Source organism: Rhinatrema bivittatum, chromosome 2, assembly GCF_901001135.1.
Source record: "Rhinatrema bivittatum chromosome 2, aRhiBiv1.1, whole genome shotgun sequence".
NCBI classification, from domain to species: domain Eukaryota; kingdom Metazoa; phylum Chordata; class Amphibia; order Gymnophiona; family Rhinatrematidae; genus Rhinatrema; species Rhinatrema bivittatum.
In genome coordinates, this window is record NC_042616.1 from 55,920,205 (window position 1) to 55,942,001 (window position 21,797).

Genomic DNA, 21,797 nt, shown 5'->3' on the forward strand with positions numbered 1-21,797 from the left:
AGCTACGTGGTCATATGGCAGTGGCTATCCATGTAGGTTCCCTACATGAGACTACATATGCGCCGCCTACAGTGGGGACTAAGGAATCAATGGTCTCAATACTTTCAACCCCTCTCAACCAAGGTACAACTCACCACCCAAATGCGCATTGACATTCGTTGGTGGAAGAACACCGGCAACTTGACCTCGGGAGCACCCTTCCGGTTACCTCTCCATCAACTCACCCTCACGACTGATGCATCCAGAAGGGGCTGGGGAGCTCATCTGAGTGAACTAAAGACTCAAGGTCTCTGGTCTACACAGGAGAGCACATACTAGATCAACCTTCTGGAACTTCGAGCCATTTGGAAGGTACTTCAGACCTTCTACCCTCAAGTTCGGGGCAAGCATCCCATGGTATACACAGACACCCAAGTTGCCATGTTCTTCATAAACAAGGAAGGAGGGTCAGGTTCATGGATCCTTTGTCGAGAAACACTTTGAATACTGACATGGGCAATAGCAAATGAAGTTTCGATGCAAGCCACTTACCTTCCAGGCTTAAACAACGTCACGGCGGATCGCCTCAGCAGGATTTTTCATCCACATGAATGGACTTTAAATCGGGAAGTTGCAACCAGAATCTTTCAACGCTGGGGGCAACCCGATGATAGATCTCTTTGCCAGAGAGCACAACCATCAAACAAAAATATTTTGCTCCATTTACCCGAGCAAACTGCGTCACGCTCCAGATGCCTTCCTCAATCCATGGACAGAGGGCTTACTATATGCCTACCCTTCCATTCCGCTAATATCAAGGACGATTCAAAAATGTATCCGAGACATAGCGGATATGATCATCATAGCTTCGGCATGGCCAAGACTGCCCTAGTTATCCGTACCTCATGCGACTATCCATTTGCCCACCAATTCCACAGGAGAACCATCCATGTCTGTTGACTCAGGAAGGGGGATCCCTCCTTCATCCACTGCATTAATCCCTCTACCTGATAGCTTGGAGACTGAAGGGCAATTACTAAACCATCTGGGTCTGCCAGCTCCACTTGAAGATATTCTAATTGCATCCAGAAAACCTTCAACTAGACGTAATTATGCAGGAAAGTGGTATCATTACACAGAATGGTGCGAACAAAGAAAGCTAAACCCTTTCTCATCAACAGCCACACAACTCCTGGAGTATCTTCATACACTCTACCTTGCTGGTTTAGTGCTGGCTTCAGTTCATGTGCATGTTAGTGCAATTGCAGCTTTCCACCACGCTCACAACGAACTTCCCATTTCCAACCATCCGTTAATCTCCAGATTCATGAGGGGCATGCTACGTCTAAGGCCACCGGTGTCAAAACCACCTATACCATGGAATCTCAATATAGTCCTCGAACAACTAATGCTGCCTGCTTTCGAGCCATTAGATTCATGCCACATCAAATACCTAACCTGGAAAATGGTATTTCTAGTGGCCGTCACATCGGCACAGAGAGTAAGTGAACTACAAGCTTTGGTTCACTATTCTCCTTATTTAGAATTTTACCATAAGGTCACTCTTCGGCCTCATCCTACCTTTTTTCCTAAGGTAGTTTCGGCTTTCCACATAAACCAGTCAATTACATTGCCAATCTTTAAACCTAAACCTCATCATAATGATCAAGACAAGCTTCTGCACTCTTTAGACTGTAAAAGAGCATTAGCTTACTACAAACAAAGAACTCAATCTCAAGGAAGACCATCTCAATTGTTCCTCTCCTTTTAACCCTAATAATCCAAACCAGCCTGTCTCCAAAAGAACTATTGCTAGTTGGTTATCCCAATGCATTGAATTCTGCTATAATAAATGTGTTCTGCTTTTGAGCAACAAACCGAAAGCACACCAGATACGCGCAACAGCAGCATCTGTTGCACATTTGAAAAGGGTTCCGCTGCTGGACATCTGCAAAGCGGCAACCTGGTCTTCTCTTCATACTTTCACATCTCACTACTGTATCGGACAACAAGCAACTTTCGATGCAGCTCTAGGTTCGGCAGTTTTGTCAACCCTTCATGATGAGTGAGACTGTCTACCTTTATTGAAGGGTAGTGTCCTCAACTGGAAAAACTTATTATATGGACACAACCCGGGAGCTTGGGACTCCCAGACAGTATGGCTAATTCAGCCCTGCTATCGACGGGAAAAATCTAGACAGTGTACAGATTTTACCAAAAACGTTTTCCACGTTCATCTCGCTTGGCTACAAGAGACTGATGTAACAAGGCAATCGCGCGGGAAGCTCACCGTGCAGCCGTACAGAGTTCAAAACTCTGTACTAACTGAAAAAACTCCGTCTACTAACCGGTCGTGAGGAGCTCCCAGACAGCATGGCTAATTCATCCTGCTATCTACGGAAATACCGTTTATGGTAAGCAAACTTGCTTTTTTCTACACATGCAAATGAGTCTGATAGAAAATAGCATGCAATGTTTTGCTAAGCTAAATTCTACCAAGAAAATCCCTTTATGCCTTGTACAGAAAATTTTACATGTAGTTTACCTATGCAATAGTTAATGAGCCGCTTTGCATGATTTTGCATGGCAGCAAGTTCATTAACACTTAATTTGAATAAAAATTTGATGCAGAAATCTACTACCCCAAATCAAATAAGCCTGATACTTCACTTTCAATGCATATACAGCAAAGTTCTCTGATTCAACGGCAGGGGAGAAGAAAAACTGATACTTCACACATCCAGCAGAGCTCTCTGCTTCAACGGCAGGGGAGAAGAAAAGAGGGTTCGCACTCACAAAGCGGGGAGTAGCTGGCTTGTTACGGCGGTTACTACCCCAAACCAAATGTGCCTGATACTTCACTTTCGATGCACATCCAGCATGGCTCTCTGCTTCAACGGCATGGGAGAAGACTTATACGTCACGCATATCCAGCATAGCTCCCTGCTTCAACGGCAGGGGAGAAGAAAAACAACCAATAAGGGCTAATAACATAGTCTGGGTAAAACAAATAAGCATGGGTGCAGCTTGCTTATTGCGGCGGCTACTACCCCTAACGAATCCAGCTAGATATTTCACTTGGATGCAGCTCCATCACTGCTCTCTACATTAAAGGTGGGGGTGGAAGGGAAATAGAACCAAGAGCTAAGAGAAACAGATAACTTGCTGGGCAGACTAGATGGGCCATTTGGTCTTCTTCTGCCGTCATTTCTATGTTTCTATGTTTCTATGTTACATGTAAAATTTTTCTTGCAGAACCAAAAAATTTCACAAACTCTGCTTCATGTGCTAAAATGAAAAGCAGTGGGCACTAGTTCCGTTTTTACACATGAAACAGTTTGCAAAATCTTTACTGTGCTTAGTATGTCTGCCTCAGACTATGTGTAAAAATTTAATTGACCACGAGTGCTTCCTGCACTTTAGTATTCTGATAGTTAGTGATTCCTTTCCTTCATCTCTCATCTCTTTTGGTCATTGCTGCTTAACACTTCTAATGCCAGTTTGATTTGTGAACAGTTGAAATAGCTTCAGGGTTTGTTTGTTTGGGTTTTTTTTTTGTTAGACAAAAAGAAAATGGCACAGGGTAGAGGAAGGTGCATGAGGGAAGGAACAAACTGTTTACTCCTGGGGGAATTCTGCAAATTTTATATTGGTCAAAATAAAACAATTTACATGACAGTCTTTAAGTAATTACATTTTAAATTAATACAGAAAAAAGTTATTACTTAGAGATGCAGATTTTAAATATTTTGAGCAGAATTTCCCTAGAAATTCACTGTAAGTGTCCCTTCCACTCGCTCTCCCTACTCCCATGGCCATTTTGCCCTCTCAGACCCCAACCTCCATCTGCCAGTATCTCTCCCCTCCACCCCTGGGCTCAACCCCCTGCACTCTATAGCTAGTCCCAGAGTTTGACCCCGTTCTCAGTACTGCCCCTCACACATACTCCCTCTGTCCCTCCCTCTCTCTAGTACACATACACACCTCATACAGGCTCCCGCACTCTCTCGCGTGCATACACATCCCCTCTTACAGGGTCCCTCTCTCTTGCATAAACACTCACACAAGCTCTCTTTCTCTCACACATACGTCCTCACATAGGCTACCTGTGTCTCTCATGCACCCCTTCACACAGGCTCTGTCTCACATATACACAATCCCTTCACACAAGCTAGCACCATCACATACACACGAGCTCCCAATCTCTCACACACACTCACTACTTCAACGGCAGGGGGAATGAAGATAAGATGATTTACATCAGACAACTAGGATTGAATTGCTTAGTCTGGGAAAACAAATAAGCGTGGGAGTAGCTTGCTTGTTGCTGCAGTTACTACCCCGAACCAGTACTTCACTTTACATACAGATACAGCGCATCTCACTGCTTCAACTGCAGGGGGATGAAGAAAAGAGGATCTATATTAAGACTAACCAAAAAGGATGAAATTGCACAGGCTGGATAAACCAATAAGCGTGGGAATAGCTTGCTGATTGCGGTGGTTACTACCCCTAACCAATTAGGCTTGATACTTCACTTTTATGCAGCTCCAGCATTGCTCTCTACATCAATGGCAGGGGTGGAAGGAAAATTAGAACCAAAAAGTTACCAATAAGGGCCCTGACCTCAGCAGTCAGAGTAACAGATAAGTATGAGAAAAATAACTCTGAAAGCTTGCTGGGCAGAATGGATGGGCCGTATGGTTGTCTTCTGCTGTCACTTCTGTGTTTCACAATCTCCTCATATAGGCGCCCCCTCTTTGGCACCCATACTCAAGCATTCCCCCCCTCACCTCCCATGCTGTCTCTCGCTCCCTCCTACTCTCGCACCCTCCTACTCTCTCCCTGCTTTCAACCTCTCTTCTCCTCTCATACCCCTCTCACCCCCTCCCTTCCTCTCTCACACCTCCCTCCCTCCCTTCCTCTCTCCTCTCACACATATTCACTGTCACCGGGGCCTTCATCTTCACCACACTGGGGCCACCTTCTTTGCCGTGAGCGGAGCGTGGCACACAGGGGGTCTTCATCTTTGCGCACTCCGTTTGCAGCATGCTGGGGTCTCCTCTGCCATTTTCTGCGCAGGGGGGGAATTTGCGCAAATTCTGTGCTCCGCAGTAGCGCAGAATTTCCCCAGGACTAAAACTGTGCAGAGGGGTGAGACCAGGGCCAGGTGTGAACTTTATTTCTCTCTCTCTCACACGTACACTTACACATACATATACAAATACACCCACACATACATACATTCATTCTGTTTCTGTGAGGGAACCACAACTGAATATATACCATTAGCTCTTCTTCGTTGGGTCCTGGATAAAGATGGCATAACTCTCATACTTTCAGAATTGACACACAAAAACTGGCTGAATTACTACAAGTTTGAAAAGTGTGAGCAGTAGTGCCAGTCATCAAGGCCAGAGCTGAAGTCTTAATCATTGGCAATGTTGCCCGCAAGTTTCAAACTTGTGCTAATTCAACCCCTTTTTGTGTCTGTTCTTTGCTCTGCAGCGACTGTTTCAGGATCATGTCCTCTCTTTCCTGCAAAATAGGAGGGACGGGCAGTGTTAGGGTGAAGAATGACGTTGGTTCTGAGTCGTCCCCCACGATATGAAACTTCAGGGGGGGGGGGGGGGGTGACTCAGAACCAACATCAGGAAATATTTCTTCACAGAGGAAGGATGCCTGGAATGCCCTTTCAGAAGAAGTAGTGAAGACAAAAACAGTAAATGAATTTTTAAAAATAAATAAAAGGTCATGGGATAAACCCGTGGATCCCTAAAGGCTAGAGTTAAAAATTAAGAAAAGGGTGCATGGGGGAGAACCAGCATGGAATGGCAGCTACTACCCCTAACAGAAGGCACAGAGATTACTACCCTTAACCAATTAGCTTACATCATATTGATGCAACTGCAGCATCGCTCTCCTTTTCGGGGGAGAGTGGGAATGGGAATTGGTTTCAGATCACAGCCAATACTGTTATGCTTTCTGCTCTGTCTGCTTCAGGATCATGCCACCTCCCCTCTTCTTTTCTGTGGTTGCCTGGAGGGAAGAGGTTGAGGCAGAACACCTCTGCTGCTCTGCCTCTTAAATCTGAAAAGAAGTGGTGGAATTCCATTCCAGGCCACTCCCCCACAAGTTAAGGCTCTGAATAGTCAGATGTAGTTATCTCCCTTCATCCCTGCTGAGCAGCATATAGGAAATAAACCCAAGAATAGTAATCAGGAAATCTAACTTTAGGCAGGTGCATGATTGCAGTATAGATAACTGGCTCTGGATGTCATTCCCCACCCAAATCTGTACTTTGTTTCTCCATCTTACTTTCTTCTTGGGAGGCCGACCGGACCTAGTGTCCAGTTGGCCAAGGTAATGTGGGCCCAGGCACGCTCTGAGAGCTGGCCCGGGTCCACGGCTGCGCTGCAAGGTCGAGGGGGGGGAGGAGTTAGAGGGTAGCAGGTCAGCTACGGGTCGCGGGGAAGGTGGGGGCACTGAGCAGGAGGAGCAGAGACTCCTCACGAGGTGGAAGGCAATTGGGGGAAGCCAGGGTAGCTGCAGTCGTGCTGGCCGGCCAGGATTGGTCGGCGAGTATTTGACTGCAGCAAGTAGGTGGAGTCTCGGGGCAGTGTGACTTGAGCTCCGCATTTTCGCCGCGTCTGCCCTGGGAGCCGGACAGCCGCTTTCCCTCCCATCCGCCCTTCCTTCTGTTACGGTTGTATGTGCGGGGACCTTGCTTGTCGCAGCGGTGGGGCGGATGGCCCGAGCCGATACAGCTTATACATTGGTTATCTGTTAAGATGGATTTCTGTGGCAATTTGAGAATGGTTGACAACTGGGGTAGTTGTCGGTGGCGGGCTCCTTCCTGGCAGGCTGCGGGGGTCTTCTGGCCTGGCTCCTTGCTGGTTGGCAGCGGGGGTCCACCGGGTTGGCTCCTTGCTGGCAGGCGGTGGGGGTCTGAACTCGGTGTGGGGCTGAAGGACGAGCTGTGTGGCTGGTGCTGACCGTCTTGCTGGAGGAGCGGTGGATGGTTTGTGAGGTTTTGTTGATTGAAATTGTAATGTTATTTGAGGGGCTCGGGCCTCCAGGTTGTTATTAAAGCTGTGGCCCTGTTAACACAAACCTGTTGTCTGTTGTATTATTTGGAAATGTAAAAGGGTGGATGCGAGCGAGTGTTGTCCTGCATGCCCACATTATGCTGGGTCTGCTCAGTAGCAGATTTTCTCCTTTCTGAGCTCTTGGGTGCAAGGTGTTTTGAGAAAAATACATTCTTGTTCATGCTGCTAAGTAGGAATGGAACCTGTAAATTTGTTTGCTCCCTTTTGCCAATCTAAGAAATATTAACTGTGCTGTTTTGCCTTTTGTACTAATGATTTAATATTATAAAGGTTGATGCACATTATATAATGGAATAAAGCCCAAACCCTGATTTTGTTTGCTAGTACTTAATCACACACAATCCAGAGCCATTGAACCTGTCATAAATCCTTAAAGAATTTTATTGCAGATTTCTAGAATTGAAAAGGAATTCTTAGTTCACATATTCTGTTTCCTTCTTTCAGGAGGAGATTTGACCTACAGAATCCTTCCCGAATGGATCGAAATGTGGAAATGTTTATGAATATTGAAAAAACACTAATGCAGGTAATTATTTGTGAAAAGCTTTCTTGGTGTCAGCAGCCGGTAGGGATCCCAGAGACAGTCCATTGCCCAGCTCCTCCTGGTGAAAGATGGCTTCAGGTTCAACCTCTGTACCAGAGAAAGACCATGGCGAGCATCTAGGAAAACTGAAGAAGTATAAGCATTGGTCCCAGTCGATGCACAGGGATGGTCCAGCACTTGCCAAGAAACCCCCAAAGTGACCCTGCGGTGAGGAATACTCACCCTCTAAAATTTCTGGGGGTTCGCCATGATCTCCACTGGGCCTGGTGTCAGCCACCAGCCCTCCTCTCCATTCTGAAGAGGATGTGGCCACTCCTGCCTCCCAGTTGGTGTTTGCATTGGCAATCTTAGAGGAGGAATTGGAGAAATGTGCAGCTGGCTATGGAAAAGGCATTGCAAGACCTCTGTGTTGGGGCATCGGTGGCACCAAGTACGGCACTATCAATTTCTTGAGCCACTGCTAGATACCTTGCATGCACTCAGTGCTTTACTGAAACCGGTATCGGTGTCTGTGCTCGTTCCTCACTGATACCTGGAGGGATATCGGGAATCAGTGCCAGCTGACCTGATGGTGATCCCAGTCTCCTCGGAAGAGGAAGCTCCCCCGAGGGGGAGGGAGTCATCTTGGTCCTGGCCCCACTGGCCAGCTGCACCAGTAACTGACTTGGCTGGGGACAGAGTGCCATTGATAGCATAAGGCTGTCGGGTGCCGTGGGCACTAACACTCTTGGGTGCCTGTAGCTGCCATACAGTGCCAGGGGCACTGGAGTTGTGGGGCATTGGAGTCCTCGCTGGGCTTCGAGCACCATCAGTGCTGCCAAGTGCCGGAGTTGCTGTCGAGGCTAGCATCAGCCATAGGCACTGGCATGGATGCCATCAAGCCCACAGCATTGATGCCTTCGGGCACATAGCAGAGTCGAGGGGAACTGTTGAGGATGATAGCTGTCATCCATTCCTTTGGGCACCAGTGCGGTATGTTGGTGCCGCGGGGCACCCGGTGGTGTGTCTGTGCTTCAGGGCCTCCTCCGGGCACTGTGGGCGTCATCAGTACTGCTGGACCATTGACACCTTTGGGCACCAGTTTCCATCGATGCTGCTGACTCTCGGACGTTTTTGGCTGCGATGTTTGTGAGTCATTGGCACTTTTTGGGCATCAGGTACACCATGTGTGCCATCTGGCTGACATTTGCAGGCACAGTCAAGCGCTGTCTGAGCCCTGGGCATGGCAGTTGTTGGTACCATAGATGCAATCCGTCGCTTGTAAGCACCAAAGGCGCTGTGGGCACCAGTGGACGTGATTGGATGCTGCAAGGCACTATCGCAGAGCACCATGGTCACAGTAGGTTGCCATGGGTTTCCCTTCTGCTGTTATGCTATTATGTGATGGAAAGGGCGGATGGCCATTCACGACCCCAATTCAAGGATTGCATTCAGCCTCTTGGAGTATTGTCAGTTACTTTTAAGTACCATGGGGGCAACACCTCCACCAACAGGAACGGCCATAGTGGGAATGCTAGGTGGCATTGGGGTGCCGTCTCCACACCGTATCTACCAGCTCCTTTAGGAGCTCGTGACAGTGGAGCACATCATACATGGTCAGATGCAGCGGGGTTTGTCTACTCCTCCAAGCACCTCAGGTGATGGCGGGTGGCATTCTTTCTATCACTGCCGGGCACCACCGTTCCAGAGATAGCAGGACCGCCATTATTGTGTCCAGGTATAAGTTTCCTTGTCTGTTTTGCATTTTAGGATGCGATGGGACACTAGCCAGGAGGGTGCCATCACGTGCTCTTGGATTGCTTTTTGGCATCTACCTACAAGCACGGCAATGATGTGATAAGGTGCGTTGCCATTCGCAGGATGGAGTACCGCTGCATGAGTCATTGCACTTTTAAAAGCAGAGGGTACTATTCTTCCAGTTGCTTTCTGGTTTAAGTGGGGGTGTGTTTCCCTCGTGGTGCGCAAAACAGGACATGTGCTGATGCCACGAGACTGACCTACGTCTGCATTCCTGGTTGAACCATTAGAGGCATAGATACTAAGAAGGTAGTGTCGGGAGTCTCTCCCTCCAACAGTAGAGGGGTATGTCTTTTGACCCCTCCCATGTTAGCTTACGTTGAATCCACTTGGGGGGGGGGGGAAGCCTCAGGCTATGTTCCTTTCAGGACTGACGCTGAACTGCAGCCTTGGGTTTTTTTGTTTTTTTTAAATCTGTGCATTTCTCTTCAGGCCAGGATTTGCAGTTTTTGGGCCACTTTTGCTGGTCCATGGTTTACTGTGGTGGCCTACCCTGTTTGACTGGGTGGCCACCTGTAGATGATTTGGTTGCTTATGAACCTCAGCAACAGTAACCTACTCTCCCTTGGAAAGTAGAAAAGTTTTCAGGATCGGGTGGCCCCAATTCGTGTTGCTTTCCTGCCCCTTTATAAAGGGGAGATGTGACTGGGTTTCCAGAGATCACCCTTATGGGTTCCTGCTTGGATGCCAAATTGTCCACCCCTACAAAGGATGGCCCTTGTTCTCCATTAATGAAAAAGTGATTTCATTACCTTTGACTGGCGGTCGCTTTCTGTTCCCCATAGGATACAAGAGAAAGTTGGGCAATAGGGCTCTTTCCTAGGTCATCCTAAGGCATGGCAGGTTTTTTTCATGAGGGAGTTATTTCGGATTTCGGTCTCCCTGTCGTATCTGGGGTCTCCCCTTCTGGGCAGCTTCTCAGTGAAGACTAGGGGTTTCTCCCACGTGTGAGTCACCCTTTTGATACCTGCTGAGCAAAATGGGTGTTCTCTGTGGATGGCCGATCTTGCCAGTTATTCTTGCATGTGGGACCCTACCTCAGTGAGGAGGGTTCTGGTCCATTTGCATCCCATTTCCATGGATCTGGTTAATTTACTCCCTGAGCTAAAAATGTTGTTTACCTCTAAGTCTTTTAACAAATTATTTCTTTTGGAAGTTCTCCTCCCTCTTACTTTATTTTGGAAGGTTTTCTTTATTTTTCGGTTGTTTTATTGGTCAGGTCTCTTTTTCATTTTAAAATCTGAGTCATTTTGATTTCAAACTAGATTTTTCTTCCAATGTCCACCAAATTGAAGAAGACTAGCGACTTCTTCAAGTACTCCAAATGTAGACACATCATGTCAATCACAGACCTGCATGACAGATGTGTGCTGTATCTTGGGCATGACTAACATGTCTCAGGATATGCCACGTGAGAAGATGACTATCAGATGTCATCAAATTTGGTTAGAGCTCATGGGAAAGCTCTTTGGATGGATAAGTCTGAGCCATCTGAATTTGCTTTGGAGACCTTGAGGTGTGCGGAAGCTGCACAAGATGCTGGTGGCACATCGCTATCAAGGAAACATTGTTCTTCGACATTGAGCACTGATAGAGCCAAGGGTTCCACTTCATTGGTATCATCACAGAGGGACACCACTTCAGAGCATCGAACGAAGCCAAAGAAGCACAGACACCAGTCCTGGGCAATACCCAGTGACAAGAGCAGGGAGAAATTGGCAGCATCACTACATCTTCCCAACCATTCCCACAGAGAAGGTTGCTCACCTTCAAAAGAGTCTAGGGAAGTTACATCCTGTTCTAAAGGCCTAAATCACAGCCTCCAAAACATCTCAGGTGACCCATGAAAATGTGACTTGACTTCCTACTTGTATAAACTTTCAGATGCTTGTGAGTTTAGAGATCCAGAGGACTAATATATCATGGGCCGACAGGATTTTGTATGAAGTGTTATCCTAGAAGCTACAAATGCAAGCAGATCTTACTCTGTTAAATGCAATATAATTTGTAAGTCGGAGCTAAACAGCAGGAAAGAGCACCATCACACTACAGTAATGGTCAGAAACCATTACTTTGGAGAACACCTGCTTATATGTAACATTCATCTCTTTAAACATCTGTTACTATGGGGACACTTCCCTATGTTCTGATCTGGCTAGCTTAATTGTAGACAAATTTGGTGTTAATAGTCTACCAAACAACACACTCATTTCTTTGGCTAAATGACCTTTTGTAGGCACTTTATGGGTCTTCCTTTTCTTCTTAATGCAGCATTATTAGAGGAAAAAAAATCTTAAGTTCACAGTTTAAATCATCAAAATTAAATAAAAAAATAAAATAATATCCCATTTTTCAGATTTTTAGTTGCTGAAACACCTGAAGTTTTTTATTTTGAAAGCTTCTCGTACTTTCATAAACCTTATGAAATCAGGATGTTGCCATATGTATGTGTAGTCATCAAAACTCCAAATAGGCAGACATGTAATATTAATGTAACATGAACAGTTCAAGTGTACTTGTGGAAGGAGATTTATAAAAATAGTGGATGTTGTAATAAAAGGTTGTAAACTTTCAAAACTTGTAAAATTTAACAAGGCTTATGAGAATAAAAAGAAAATGATAAAGATACAATGCTGGCAATTTCCTTTCTGCTTTAAAGATTAAAATGCTTCAGTTCCAGAGAGTGGCTGTAAAATGATTTTGTGTAAAGCATGGTTGCATCTGTTCTACATCTGATGTTGACAATTTAAATAAAGAAGCAGGATGGCCTGCCTATATAAGATAGTATCTCATCAATGCCAGCTGTCTGCATACTTGACCTGATTGAGGATTTCAAGGTACTAGATGCTGGTAAACAACTATTTATTTATTTTTATTTTACATTCTGTTTTTCGGCACTTCAAAGCAGATTACATTCAGGTATTGTAGCTATTTCCCTATCCCCATAGGGCTTACAATCTAAGTACCTGATTCATTAAGGGTTTTTCCGATAGACACAAAATGGGGGGGAAAAAAAGCTTTGAGGGTAGTGACTTGCCCTAGGTTTCAAGGAACGGCAGTGGGATTTTGAAGCCTGATTTCTTTGGTTCATAGCCTGCTGTTCTAACCACTAGGCTCAGATCAAAATCCATGTACCACTTTGAAGGATAAAAAAAATAAAACTTGCAAATCAGTTTTTTGTTGGCTCTTGAAAGAACTAAGAGAAATTGTCACATTTGTGTACTTGGTGTTTGTTTCAGGTTCCCACTTAAGACATTGCACTCTGCTGTGGCTTCTGATAGATCTCTAGCCTCAGTTCCCTTTTTTCTACAGTTTCCCTTTAGAAATATTTTTTCCTTTTAATTTGCATAGTCTGTTTTTCTAATGATGATGATAAAGACAAACTGGTTTAAGTTTTGATTGGAATGCAAACAGAAAATATCCATTGCTAACAAAGTGCTACAAATGTCTGGGTAGGGATTGTGATGTCTTTTTTGTAATGTAGCATCTGCTCAAGGATATTGCCAGAGGCTATCAAGATCAAGATGAGATTTTCTATTTTAAAGATTTGAAGAAGTAGACCAGGTCCACTAAAGGGAGTGAGATAGCAAATGAGGTAAAACTGTGAGGAGAGGGGAGAACCTACTAAAGTAGGTTGTTGGAGGTGGCAGGAAGAGCATAAAATGTGCTCTTTTATAGCCCCTGACACCTAGAGCAGAGATTCCCAACCCTGTCCTGGAGGACCCCCAGCTAGTCAGGTTTTCAGGATATCCACAATGAATATTCATCTGACCTAGAGCTAGGAGCTGTCATAAAAACTTTACGATCTAAAAAAAAATAAAACAAAAAAAAACCCCACCTCCCAGCCTAATCCAGCTGTGGGAGGGCCTGCATTTTATACATCTCCATCGAGCAAACTTTAGTTTCCCATTTTCTTAGAGGAGAAAGAACTGATATGCAGCACTTCATCTTTCATTATATTTATTAGAAATAAAATTCTACATGACTATGGTACAGTTGCTCTATTTCCAATCTCTCCTTAGCTTCCGGGTCTCATCTCTAATATATTTTATTAACCAGGCATGTAATCAGTCAACGCTTCATTCCCTGATGACAATTTGTCCAATTACAGACCTAATTTAGGGTCCACTGCCAATCATTTATTATCCCATTGTAACCAAGCCTGAATACCGAAACACCCATTTTTCATATATATTAGGTGTCATCAATTGTATCATGCTAGGTAGGTGTCAGTTGCAAATTCTGATGCAACATTGCACAATCCATCCTTCAAGTCAGCACATAGCCCACTCCATATTTTGACTATAAGATGTCCAAACAAATCTAACAGTACATTCACTACTTGAGATAACAGCTACTCAGAACAACCATGCTTGCTAAGCTCTACAAAATCTAAAAATGTTTTTCTTATAAATCCATTGTGCTCCTACATATAGCCAATCCAACAAATATAGAGACCTTTAAGAACACAGAAAAAGGTATTTTTACTCATATTCCACAGAGCCTGATTGTAAATGACATCTCTGCATTGTTAAAACGTATTGACAAAGTTGATGTTACAATTTCAATATGTCAGATGTTTCCCAATTTGGGCAGGGGGGAAGAGGAGGTTGGGAAGGGGAGGATGTCTCAGAGTAAAAAAAGTAAAAAAAAAATAAAAAAATAAAAAAAAATAAAATAAAATTTGAATTTGGCCCGCGGCTGTCGGGCCAAAAACCGGACGCTCAATTTTGCCGGCGTCCGGTTTCCGAGCCCGTGGCTGTCAGCGGGCTCGAGAACCAACACCGGCAAAATTGAGCGTCGGCTGTCAAACCCGCTGACAGCTGCCGCTCCGGGTCAAAAGGAGGTGCTAGGGACGCGCTAGTGTCCCTAGCGCCTCCTTTTCCCCGTTTCTACCGCGCCACCTAATTTGAATACTGCATTGCGCGCACCGGCGTTTTCCACTGTAAATAAGTGGCACCTAAGAAACAGCTGGAATCTACCTCCCATATTTATCTGGCTGTTTCCAAGTCACTATTGCCCAAGTTACCACAAGCTACTCTAAAAAGCTCTTGTTAGTGAACATAAGAACTTAAGAAACATAAGAACATAAGAAAATGCCATACTGGGTCAGACCAAGGGTCCATCAAGCCCAGCATCCTATTTCCAACAGTGGCCAATCCAGGCCATAAGAACCTGGCAAGTGAAATAACATTGCTGTCCTGTGGACTGTTTGGAATGAGCAGAATACTGTAGTTACTGTATTTTCACTGTAACTTTTGACCCATAGCATATTTTGGCAAAGCTCCTTTGGGTGCATGAGAAGCATTCAATGATATCTAATGAGAAGTTCTTGTGACTGTTCCATGTTTCTTATCTATTCATTGTTCTAGTTTTGTTTCCATGTTCTTTGCAGAACAACTGTCTTAGCAGACCGACAGTCTACCTCGTTCCAGATATTGAACTTAAACTGGCCAATAAACTAAAGGACATTGTTAAGCGTAATCAGGTAATATGTTACTGAAAAGTAATTTTGTTTGAGTTAAGTTGCATATTGTGAAGCTAAGTGTAGATATTCAAGATCTAAATTTATTGGAGTCACTGTTTATGTAAAAATCATTAAGAAATAATTTTAAAATCCAAAAATTTGTTGAGAACGTATTGTGTTATAATGTAAGTTGTCAGCATTTTATAGAGCTCAGTAAACCAATACTTAAATGGTACCAGATGCACCATGCATTAGCATATACATATCCAGTGTGGCTAGGAGGATGTTTTTTAAACCTAGTGATGATATTGGCCACAAACAAAATACTGATTTTATATTTTTATTACAATTAACATTTCCCCTCAATTTGTGCTGAATTCTTTTTCTCTTACACACATGGGTGACAACATTGGATGGAACCTGGCACAGAACTCTTATCTCAAAGAATCTAGAACTTTTAAACATGTCCTACTGAGCATGTGCAGCTGTAATTATCACCCTGCTCCCTAGGCAGAGTCCCTCGCTAATGCAGTCTGGCAGTCTGTTTCTATCCCTTATTTAAAAAAAACAAAACAAAAACTGCACTGGCAGTTTAGTATCTGTGACCTCTCCTTACTCTGTTTTGTTTTTGTACCTTTATCAGGTGCTGGCAGGACTGACTGAATGCAATCAGTGGGTGATCCATGTAGGCCGCTGATCCTGGGGACTTGCCTGAGTTCTATCCGGTCAGTTCCATCTCATTTCACCGATCAGTTGGCATCGATAGAAGTTCAGACAGTGCAGAGATTGAGGAGCATGCACATCCTCCCCACATTCAAAGCAACTAGTCTCCATGGGCAGAAACCCTGGATGATGTAGCTTCCTTTCCTGCTTGCTGGTATTGCAGTGCACTCTCCTTGTGTGAGAGGGTGAGCATTAGCCTGGGCAAGCAACTGGCTGCTGCATCTTTGGTGCCATGCCCAGCAACGGTTGCCTATGCACATCTGTGACCAGCTCACTGTTGATCGAATTCATCGATGTCAGGACCAAGTCTGGATTCAAGAATGCCATTGAGTGCCATGTCACCATTGATGGTAGAGGTATCAGGGTGCCCTCGATGCCATTGGTGTGTGTGATTGCCCTTGATGCCAAAAGGGCCTTCTGTGCCGCAGGCATCTGTAGGCAGTGTCTTGATGTACTGGAGTCATCAAGCACCTTGGGCCTGTGGTGGAATAGCGGCACTGACCTCTAGTGTTGGGGACCAGGTCTGCCATCAAGTACCTTGGTTCCCCTCAATGCCATTGGAGCCGCCCTCGATTTCCTCAGTGCCATTTATGTGCGAGTGGCCACCCTCTGTGCCATTGAGGTGTTTGGCCTCTGCTGTGGCCGCCCTCAGGGCCATCGTGGTGGGTGGCCTTGATGCCATTGCTTTGCGGAGCTGCCCCAATACAGTCGATGCCATCGAGGTGTGGGGGCTGCCATGGAGGCCATCAAGCATGTTGGCCACTGATGCCTTTCTTTGCCACTCAACAATGTGAAGCACCACCAACGAGGCGCTGAGATTGCCATTAAGTGCTCTGGTCATCCCCGAGGCCGTTGTCTGCTGGAGCTCTTGAGTGCCACTGAAGCCGTTGAGCAACAGGGATTTTGGCCTTGAATGGATAGAGCACCAGGGCTAGCATTTATTTAAGGCACCCTGGTACACCAAGGCACCTTGGCAATGTCCCAATGGGGCACTGAGGGGCATTGTGCTGTCCTATCCCTGGGGTATTGGGCACCATAGATGCTGATGATCTCGGAGGCCCTGTGCTGCTGGGATCAGGGGGCATTGGAGGCTTCACCTAGATTCTTGCACCATTGGTGTTAATGAGCATTAGCGAGGCTATCGTCAGCCATAGCCACTGGCCATCGAGGTCGTAGAATCGATGTTCGCTGATGGATAGGTGAGCCGAGGGGAGCAGTCGATGGTGCTGGCACTCATCGGTTCCTCTGGGCACTGATAAGGCGTATCAGGGATGCAGAACCTCTGCCTGCAGGCGCCCTGGCATTCTTGGTATTGCCGGTCCATCGATGCCTTTGGGCATTGGGGTTTGTATCGATGCTGCTGGGCTGTTTGAGTTCCGTAGGTGCCTGTGGCACTGGTGATGGTGCTATATACGGTCGAACTGATCAAGATTCGTTCAAGTGCCGTTGAAGGGCTGGGTGTAGTGTCTTTTAGTGCCCTGGCTGTGATCTATTGTTGGTTAAAGCACTATAGGCCCTAGAGGCACCGTCACAACTGTGAGCACCAGTGGACGCAGTCATATACCTTCAAGCTTTAACCCTGTCTCACTATCGTATATTTTATAATTATTACCTGCCTTTATCTTCCTTCCAGCTTATGTTAAGCTTCCAAGTTCTCGATTCCCGTTGATTGTAACTTTGACTTATTCCTATCTATTGTTATCTTCTGTTTACCTGAATTGTTCCTTCAGTTTTACCCTCTGTTAAACGTAAACCGATCCGATATGGTTAATTACTATGAAGGCCGGTATAAAAAACTGTTAAATAAAAATAAATAAATATACCGCATGACAGAACCACAGAGCACTATGGGCACCGTTGGTTGCCATGAACTTTGCTGCTGTCATTCCATGAGGGAAATGGCAGTGAGCCATTCCCGATGCAGTGTTAAGGCCTCTTGTAGCGTTATCAGTTACTGGAGGGGCGACACCATAGAACGCCACCCACCACCATGCCATACCCAGAGCTTTAGAGGTACTGGGGACGCTGTCATAACACTGTTCCTGTGCACGCCACTGGGAATCGCAATAACTGTGGAGCGCAGCATGTGCAGTCGGATACGGCAAGGCGATGGCAGGCAGCATCCTCCCTGTCTGTGCAGTTCTCAGCCAGGCCAGGGTTCTGTCATTATCATGTCAAGGTCTCAGCCTCCTCATCAGTTCTGCACACAAAGTACTGGGGAGCACTGGCGAGGAAGGTTATCATCACACTCTCTGTGCTTTGCCTTTTGGCAGCGTGCAGCCACCACCTTTAGTGCTCTGTCATTGCTGTGTTGTGGAATTCTACCCACAAACATGGGGAGTGGGGTCATTGGTGTGCCGCCATCCATAGGATGGGATACCACTGTATGAGTACTGGTCAGCGTATTTTTATAGCATAGGGATCTATTCTCCAGTTGCCCTCTATAGTGTGCCGCAGCCACAGGACTGTCCTAGGACTGTGTTCCTGGTCGAACCCTAAGGGGAGTAGACATCAAGAGAATAGTGTCGGGAGTCTTCTCCTTCCTCAGAAGAGGAATATTCTTTTAACCCCTTCCGTGTCACAAATCCCCTTTGTGAGGAAGCCCCTAGAGCTCCATCCCTGGCAGGTTAATCACTGAACCGGAGCTTCGATTCTTTAAATCTGTGCATCTCTTTGTAGGCCAGGGCTAGTGTATGGCAGCGGCGGTCTTCTGACCAGTTTTGCCGGGTCTCCTTTATTGATTAGCGTGGTTGCCTCCCCATCAGAGGAGTGGCTGCCAGTGGCAGATTGGTCGCTTCTGAACCTCAGTGATTGTGTCTCAACTCTTAATCGGAGAGTTGACAGGTTTTTGGGGATTGGGAGGCCCTGATTCCCATTGCTTTCCTGTTACCTTCAGGAAGGGGGGATTTGATAGGGTTCAAGGCAACTCTTATGGGTTCCCCTCTGGATGCCTGGTTGTTCACCTCTCTAAGGGGGGGGGGGGGGGGCCTTGCTTTCCACTTTCCAGAGAAGGTATATCACTGCTTCTGACTGGTGGTCGCTCTCTATTCCTTATAGGATCAGAGCTGGTCGAGCAGTTGTGCTCTCCTTAGGTTGTCCTAAGGCACAGCAGGTCTATTTCGTGAGGGAGCCTTTCCAGAGTAGTTCCCTGGTGAAGATTAGGTGTTTCTTCCCTCCCACTGAACTCAGTGGGCATTCATTTGATAAGGGATCACTATTGCAGTCATTCTCATCTGCAGGACCCTACCTCAGTGAGAAGGGTTCTAATCCATCTAATTGGCTAGTATCCCTTTCAGCCTATTGCCATATCCATGGCTGAGGGAGTTGGGAGACTAGGGACCCCACAACAGAGGTGCTGCTCTTTTGGTTTTAGTGGCTTGCAAGCTATACTTTCCCATTTTAGGGATAACCCTACTGCTTTTCTTGGGGGAAGTATATGCTATCATGGCTGAAGTATCAATACCTAAGCCAGGTCCAGGGCAATCCTGTTCCAAGATCGCTCTTGCCCTGCCCTGGTACCTTTAGGGTTTCCAGGCCAGTGATTAAATCCTGTTCGACAGGGGTTTGCACTTGTGGTATCCCGGCTTCCTGTCTCTTTGTGGAATGTTTCTGGATTTCTTACCTGTGGAATTCACTCTGTTTCAGCTGTTCCAAGCAGGCTGAGGGCTCTGTCTTGGTGGGTAACTCCCTATTAGACTTGGCAGTGAGTTATTTGCTTGGGGTTGAATTATACAACCTAGCAACTTATGATTACCCCGGCAGCTGCACATGCTGCTTAGGGCATGTTTGAAAGTTCTAGATTCTTTGAAATCAAAGTTCCATGCTGGCTCCCATGTGTGAGGACTAACATCCTCTGAGAACACTTAATACAGGTAAGCAACTCTGCTTTTTGTTTGGGTATTACAGATAAGTGGAACACGTGTAGACACTTCCGGTTATGGTGAAGAGCTGATCAGAGGTGGGGGTGTGAGCTCTGCGGCTCCTCTTCCCACGTATTGCTAAATTTGCTCATCTTTCCAACCTGATTTGAGGTTTTTGTTTCGGTCACAACTTCCTGCTCCTTCTGGTGTTGAGCGTTTGGTGCTTCTTAGGCTCGGGGCGCTGGGTTATGCGATCATGGAGCCTGAGGAGTGGGAAAGTGAAGCTCGGTGATGGTTCCAAAGTGGCAGCTGCACCTGAGCCCTCAACAACTCTGGAGGTGATCTCGGCAGGGGTGCTTGCCCAGATTTCAAGCAGCGTCTTGGCTGCCCTGGATGAGCGATTGCTTTGAATCAAGGCATCTATGCAAGAAATTAAAAACAGCTTAGATGGCCATGCTAAGCGCATTGACCAAGCTGAGCGATGCATCTCCGATCAGGATGATCAGCTTACTACTGCTGAATGACAGCTGTCAGTGCTTGTGGACAGGTTAGATGACCAAGAAAATTGCAATCGCCGGAATAATATTAAACTCATTGGGCTTCCAGAGTCTTTAAAGGAAAATGAGCTATATGATTTTATTGAAAAATGGGTACCCGATCGCGTGGGGCTGATAACCTGAGATGTGAGCGCATACATCGTATTGGTCCACAGCGGAATAAAGACAGTAAGCCCTGTCCGGTGATGGACCACATTCTCAGTTGGTCGCATAAACCCAGCTGATGCATGCTTTTCGAATGCATCCAAATGTGGAGTTTCAGGTCTATCGGATTCTGCTGTTTAATGACTTCTCTGCACACGTGGCTGCCATGAGAAAGGAACTTTCCCCTGCGTGTTCTGAACTACACTAATGGGGGATCCGTTTTGCTTTATTGTTTCCTGCCAAATTACGTGTGCATTATGATGACAACAAGATGCTTTTCTTCTCTAAAAAAAAAAAAGTGGAAGCATCTGTGTTTCTGGCTACCTTGGATTGTGGAGCGGCAAGCTGAGATCTTCGAGGTGTACTCAAGGCCTGGTTCTTCTTTTTTCTACGTTTGAGTTTCTGTTTTCTAAATAGGGAGATCCTTTTGGAAGTTTGTCTTTGAGAGACGCGGATGTGTCACCTTGATGATTTTGGACAGCAGTGAGTTACTCAGGACAACTAAATGTAGTGTAAATCTCCAAAGGGCTTGTTTTGCACTAATTTACCTTAGAAGCACAATATATATTGCAAGGGAAGAGCTCAGTAACCCACAATCTAGTGGGAGCACTGAGAGGAGAGGATCACCTTGCTGGTAGCTGAAAGGAATCAGTAAGTTTTTTGCTTGGGAAATTTTATTATTTTTATTTTTTAAAGGGAGAAGTAAACTATTGCGGTATATTATTTAGTGTGTTGTGTGTTTGGGCTTTTAATAGTCAGTAAGGCAGCTAATAAGCAGAAGTTAGTGTGTTTGTATTTCCAGCCCTCCTACTCCTCACCCACCCACCCCTAGCTCATCCTTTAATTTATAGGCAGGTACCACTTTCACGCTTAAAAAAAAAAAAAATCAATCTTTTCACTTCACGAATTCCCCACACCTTATTGAGAGTTTGATTGTTCCCCTATAGGCCACTACCAGACATATAGTGTATTCACTAATACATTTAAAGGACACTAATTAGTCACATTCCTACTCCCATAGCAATCTAAAACTTAACTAGGAACTGTGAACACATTTGGGATGAAAGCAAAAGTCCCAGCAGCAAGAGGGGGGCCTCCCAGTCTTTTGCATCGAGTGTCACATGTATGATTTTTTACCTGCCGGTGAGAAGTTGTACGTGTGCATCCAATGCAAAGAGCTCCTGTCTCTCAGAGAACAAGTCTGATCTCTGGAGGCTAGAGTGGCAGACCTGGAGGAGCTGAGGCAGACAGAGAGGTACATTGATGAGACCTTCAGGGACATAGTAGCCAAGTCCAACTTCAGACTGGTAGCTCTGGTGCTGCCTTGGAGGAAGAAGGTCTCATGATCGGAGAGCATCAACCTGGTGGAGCAGGAAAGGATCCTGTAGCAAGGACCTACTCTCCAGGTGATGCATTGTCCTTTCGCATCGAAGATGTGTCTCAGAGGGCTACTGCCCAGGAGGGAAGGGTTAGGTCAGCCGTCATAGTTGGTGATTCGATTATTAGGAATGTAGACAGCCGGGTGGCTGGTGGGTGAGAGGATCACCTGGTAACATACCTACCTGGTGCGAAGGTAGCGGACCTCACACATCAATATTGACTGGGTAAATGTAACAT

General features: G+C 45.8%; 1 protein-coding gene across 3 annotated transcripts in view; it reads left to right on the forward strand.

Annotated features, from left to right (window-relative positions):
* The window catches only part of SMARCC1 (SWI/SNF related, matrix associated, actin dependent regulator of chromatin subfamily c member 1), a 557,827-nt gene that overhangs the window by 51,389 nt on the left and 484,641 nt on the right, over positions 1-21,797 (forward strand). For all 3 annotated transcript variants that reach the window (XM_029588188.1, XM_029588187.1, XM_029588189.1), the window contains exons 4-5: positions 7,533-7,614; positions 14,825-14,917. In XM_029588188.1, the coding sequence (XP_029444048.1) occupies positions 7,533-7,614; positions 14,825-14,917 (175 nt within the window). The remainder of the gene's footprint in view (positions 1-7,532; positions 7,615-14,824; positions 14,918-21,797) is intronic.